The sequence below is a fragment of the Myotis brandtii genome, unplaced genomic scaffold (assembly GCF_000412655.1).
Source record: "Myotis brandtii unplaced genomic scaffold, ASM41265v1 scaffold1167, whole genome shotgun sequence".
Taxonomy (NCBI): domain Eukaryota; kingdom Metazoa; phylum Chordata; class Mammalia; order Chiroptera; family Vespertilionidae; genus Myotis; species Myotis brandtii.
In genome coordinates, this window is record NW_005354039.1 from 1281731 (window position 1) to 1287283 (window position 5553).

The 5553-nt window shown below is 42.5% G+C and overlaps 1 protein-coding gene across 1 annotated transcript in view; it reads left to right on the forward strand.

Annotated features, from left to right (window-relative positions):
- The window catches only part of CRK (v-crk avian sarcoma virus CT10 oncogene homolog), a 30753-nt gene that overhangs the window by 369 nt on the left and 24831 nt on the right, over positions 1–5553 (forward strand). Inside the window, exon 2 of the mRNA XM_014529690.1 lies at positions 4–221. Coding sequence (XP_014385176.1) covers positions 4–221 — 218 coding nt within the window. The remainder of the gene's footprint in view (positions 1–3; positions 222–5553) is intronic.

Genomic DNA, 5553 nt, shown 5'->3' on the forward strand with positions numbered 1-5553 from the left:
CAGCCCCGGGGAAGGGGAGCTGCTCTGCTCCAGGGTGGGGCCAGCGCCGGGCCGGGCAGCGTGGGGACCGAGCGCCGAGGGGGATGTTGGCACTGCGGGGGCATCCCTTGGCAGCAGTGTCGAGAGGGAGTCCGGTAGTCCTACGAGTGGCTTTCTCGGCTTCAGACATTTCCTGCGAGGTCGGAGAGCCGAGCTTGGCCCTACTCCGCGGATGGCCTTGGGTAGGAAGTCACCGCATACAGGCCGGGAGGGATGGAGACACCCTTCAGGAAACCGGCCAGCTTTTTCCTTTCTTGGGCATTTTTCCAAAATACTTTTTACCGTCCTCTTCCTCCGCGGAGGTGAGCTCAGCGCCTTGGCGGTGGAAGGGAAGCCCTTTGTGGCCAGCTCAGCGTAAGTCGGTGCCGGGCGGACCGTGCCGAAGAGATCTTAGTGCCCAGAAAACTCTTCTCCACAGTTGGGGTGGGGGTGGGGGTGGGGTGTCTCCGTTTTCAAAGTGTTTAGTGGAGGGACCATTTCTTTGCAGGAAACAAACCAGAAATAAGCCAACGAAAACAATCCCTTCTCTGAAAGTGAATGAAAGGAACTTCATTTTTCCTGGGCTTACACATTGTCAGTCTTGTGGTCCAGGGCCTCCTCTTCCTCAGTAAGTTGGGGCTGTGGCCTGAGTCTAGATGTTGGGGACAGACCCCGTGCTGGGCAGATGCCCTGAGCATTTAAAGGATCTGCACTGGGTCTTCCTGGTCAAGACTCATGGAGCTGTGACCGTCTTCCCCATGCCATTGGAGTTGTTGGGAAATTGGAAGGAGGTTTATGTACTCGGTGCTTGAGATTTGTGGGGTACGTAGTAATTCTGAGGTGATCGTCATCTGTGTGACAGCACCAAGAGTCCCAGTGCCTTCTCACTGTTCCCCAATTGGAGCATTTTCCTTCTGACCAGCCGAGGCTAGACCCAGGCCAGCCTCCAGTGAATCAGGAAGCTCCTGAACCAGCCTTTGCAGACAACCTTTTAGAATAGTCCCAATTTAGATTCATTTACGCTGGCCAGAAATGGGAAGACACAGTAGTCAGTCTCTTGGTTGTTAATGCACAGCAGTTCCAAAAAGAGTATGGGATCATTAAGTCTATAAATTATCCTAGGTCTTTCTCCGACTGGTTGGCTTAATGGCATTATAACATGAAAGGGGAATATCAATGTGATATGTTATTTGCTCTATACCAGATATAGTCTACTTTTTGCCATCTGCATGGTGTCTAGAGGTTTTTGTTAATGCAGTGGCATGATGGTAAACTGTCACTGAAACTCAATTCTCAATATTTTGTTTGTGTATGTGTTTTACTGGTTGCAAATTTTGGAAATGGCAGCCGGCAGGTTTCTTAGTTTGGGCTTTCTCCACACCTTGGCATTATGACTTTATATCTCTGCGCTTACCTTGACATTGAGTTCCACGCTTTCAAAACATACATGAGTTCAGATCCCTTGGCACAAAAGAGAAAGTGAAGATTGCCAAAGTTTGTCGATGGGGTGTGGAAAATTCATGGACATTTTTGCTATATACTCTATATTTTCCATGTAGGATAATTGATTCAGTTGCCTTTGTAAAGAATTTTTAATCTTTGTTTTCACTCTACCCCCTCAAGCTCTTTTCATTTTGAAACCACACAGAGGTTTCAAAAGAAACCTGAATTTTAGAAAGACATACGCAGTATTAATAGCTAACATTTATTGACTGTCTATTCTGTGCCAGGTATTTTGCTGAGTACTTAATATATATCTCATCTCATTTACTATCTATAACACTCTAGTAAGAAATAGACTATGCTCTCCATTTATTAAAATATTTCCATTTTATGGATGAGGAAACAGAATCAGCGAGTCAATAACTTGCCCAAGGTCATACAGCTTGTAAATACTGAGCCAGAATTTGAACCTAGGAATTTTGACTTGAGAGCTGACACTATTAAACTGTATTCTTTTCTGTCAAAGCCAGTTTCCTATTGAGATCCCAGCAGTGCTCATAGAGGACTCACTTTTTGTCTCTGTCCTGGGGTCCCAGATTCTGTATAAAGACTAAAAGGAAAGGATGACAAGAAGAAATTGGCAAAAAGAGAAAGAAATTGGCTTTAGTGTTCAGACAATACACATCTGCTATCTAAAGTCAATGATGAAGAGGCTTTTAAATTCCTTATTTGGCAAATTAAATATGGAAAATGAGGTTTTTGCTTAGGATAGTACAGTGTATCTTGTAGACATAAGATATAGGTAGAATTTATATGGAATGGCGTAGATACAGTTTTTAGAGGCTTAGGGATAAAATAGACCAGGAATTCTCAACCTTTTCCAGTGAACCTATTTTTAACTTGGGTGCTCAACTCCTGCAGACTCTGGTTGTGTTTGTAGCCTGGGAGTGCCCTGGCTGTGCTCCAGTGCCATAGGGCAGGGCTTGGTCAAATCTATGGGTCATGCTCTGTCAAGTATACTTCTTAGGAAGACTTTGCAATCATTGATTCACTCGTTTTATTGTTTTCTTGGAACAATGTGATACTACTAACCTTGACAAGTAGATAATGGACAAAACTGATTAAGTGTAAGTTGGGAAAGTTGTTACAAGCTTGAGCTCTGGAGCCTGGGTTTGAATCTTACCTGACACTTACTACTTCATGTAACTTTGGGCATGTTCCTTAACTTTCTCTGCCTCGGTTCTTCATGTGTGAAAGAGGACATCATAGGGTTGTTGGGAGGATTAAATGAGTTTTAGTGTATTAAATGCTTAGAAATGAGGTTGGCATATAGTAAGTACAAATTAAGTATTAGATATGTTAATCATATGAAAGTAACTATGAAGTTGGGAGAGAGGAGTTGAAACAAATGGAAACCTTAGCTTTGAGAGGGTCTCAGAATGCATGGTGGTTTGGTGAGCAATCCTGAAACAGCGTGTCATAGGATGTATGTGCTGGAGTGGAGGGGGGATGTGGTGCAGCAAGAGCTGTGAAAGTACCTTGGATCCAGTACGTGGAAATAGAATGGCACCTGCTATTACCTGCTCAACTGAAAGTTGCCCACCTCTTGCTGTAGTGGGTGAAGGGAGCATAAAAACTTGCCTAATTTTGGGTATTGTGGGGCAGAAGCTAGGGTGGTAATTGTGCTGCTGAAGCCACTTTTCTGGAGATCCTGTGGGACTGCTGACTGCCCATTGCCACCTCTTTATACCTTCAGCATCTCTGTTTCATTTGTTTATCTCATCTTTGCAGTTCTCAAACCTGGTCCTCATGTTTTACTCCTCAATATCAGAGTATCTCTCCATTCAGTGGTTCTGGAGAAGTTCTTCAGTGAGTTACTTACAGGTTTTACACCCCCCAAGAAAGATTCCATGGTAAAAGGAAGTAGGGTTGTTTGTTGCAGGGCTTCTCTAAGCCTTTACTATGCCCTTGTGAAATTATGACCCTCCAAGAGAGGCAGGTATTGGATACTGGGTTCTATTCAAACGTATTTGACCACAGAATTTTTTGAGAAGTAGCTTGAGATTCTGTGGAATCTTGGAAACAGCAGACTGGATTTGGGGATAAATTGAAAATTTCTAAAGAAATTTACAGGTTGGGGCATATTGAGCTGAATTTCCATATATATATTAGAGGGAGGGGAAGAGAGAAGGAGAGAGAGAAACATTAATGTGAGAGGGAAACATTGATCAGTTGCCTCCTTAACAGGGGATTGAACCTGCAACTGGGCATTTTCCCTGACCAGGAATTGAACTGGCGACCTTGAAGTGCATGGGATAATACTCAACCAAAAGCCACACTGGCCAGGGCTCCTTAAAAAACAAAACTTTTTAAAAAATTTAATTTTAGAGAGAGGAAGGGAGAGAGAAACACCGATTTGTTGTTCAACTTATTTATGCATTCATTGGTTGCTTCTTGTATGTGCCCTGACCAGAGATCAAATCTGCAGCCTTGGTGTATTGGGTTTCCTGGCCAGGGTGTGGATTTCCTTTTGTTGAGCACCTATAATATACTGGCTACTTTTAGGAACTTTATTAGGTAGGTATTTGGCCCCATGAAATGTTAAAAAACAGCTCATACAGCTAGTAAATGACAGACAGAATTCATCAAACCCAATCAGTCTGAATCTGCAAAGCACCATGCTGATATCCACCATTTATAGAAATTCTATTTGCTTAGGAGACCCTATATCAGTGATGGCGAACCTATGACACGTGTGTCAGAGGTGACATGCGAACTCATTTTTTTGGTTGATTTTTCTTTGTTAAATGGCATTTAAATATATAAAATAAATATCAAAAATATAAGTCTTTGTTTTACTATGGTTGCAAATATCAAAAAATTTCTATATGTGACACGGCACCAGAGTTAAGTTAGGGTTTTTCAAAATGCTGACACGCCGAGCTCAAAAGGTTCGCCATCACTGCCCTATATATAGATACCTTCACAAATGGAAGTCAGTGGTCTTTTTAGCCCTTTGTATTGGACAGGTGGTTGGGGTGTTTAAGCAACCTCTATAAATATCGTAAGCTAAGGAGAAGTAAGAGAGGGAGTGGGAATTAGGAAAGAGGAAAGGAAAAAGGAGGTGCTGTGAGATCAAAAAGGCTGTGGTAGTACCCATGCCAGCTCTTGGGTGTTCTTCATAAAACTTTCAGGGAGTGGTATTATAAAAACTGATGTAACCCGAGGGCTAAAAATGCTTTAAAGTAGTAAGTTGAGCATGTATAGAAACCAGAACAATAATATGTTGATTTTGATTTCTGAATGTGTTAGTTTAAACCAGTGGTCGGCAAACTCATTAGTCAACAGAGCCAAATATCAACAGTACAACGATTGAAATTTCTTTTGAGAGCCAAATTTTTTAAACTTAAACTATATAGGTAGGTACATTGTTATTAACTTAATTAGGGTACTCCTAAGCTGGCCTTTGCTAAAAACGTCCTCAATCTGATTGAGGTACGTTCGCTGAGGTCCACCCCTTCCAACTCTCCCATCCACACTCGTCTTGTATACTTGTTTCTTCTATCTCCTTTCCGAAAACCGACTTCTGCGCATGGGCCATGAAGTTTCAGTTTGCACTGTATGTGCGCGCCTGCATGTATTTTGTGGAAGAGCCACACTCAAGGGGCCAAAGAGCCGCATGTGGCTCGTGAGCCGCGGTTTGCTGACCACTAGTTTAAACTGTATGTTCAGAATCCAGCATAAGTTTGATGTAGAACAAGTCAGTGAGGTTTTCCAAGTCTCAGCAATGAGAGCCCTGTCCTTGGTTCTGTTCTCTAGACTGACTATATCTCTTTTCCTTTCCTACCTTTCTGTTTCCTGCCTTTGGCTGTTTGTGGTTGGAAGAAGATAACTAGGGGAAAGGAGCTGGATATAGCAGGAGTGGTTAACTTAAAGGCCACCAGAGAAGGGAGCATTTCACTGTTGATCCCCCAGGTTTTTTTTTTGTTTGTTTTTTTAAATGTTTGTATGTTGCTGACATACTTGAAATCTCTGGGGCAAGGAGGGCCAGCCTCTTTTTTTTTTTTTTTTTTTTAATTTTTTTTTTTGGTT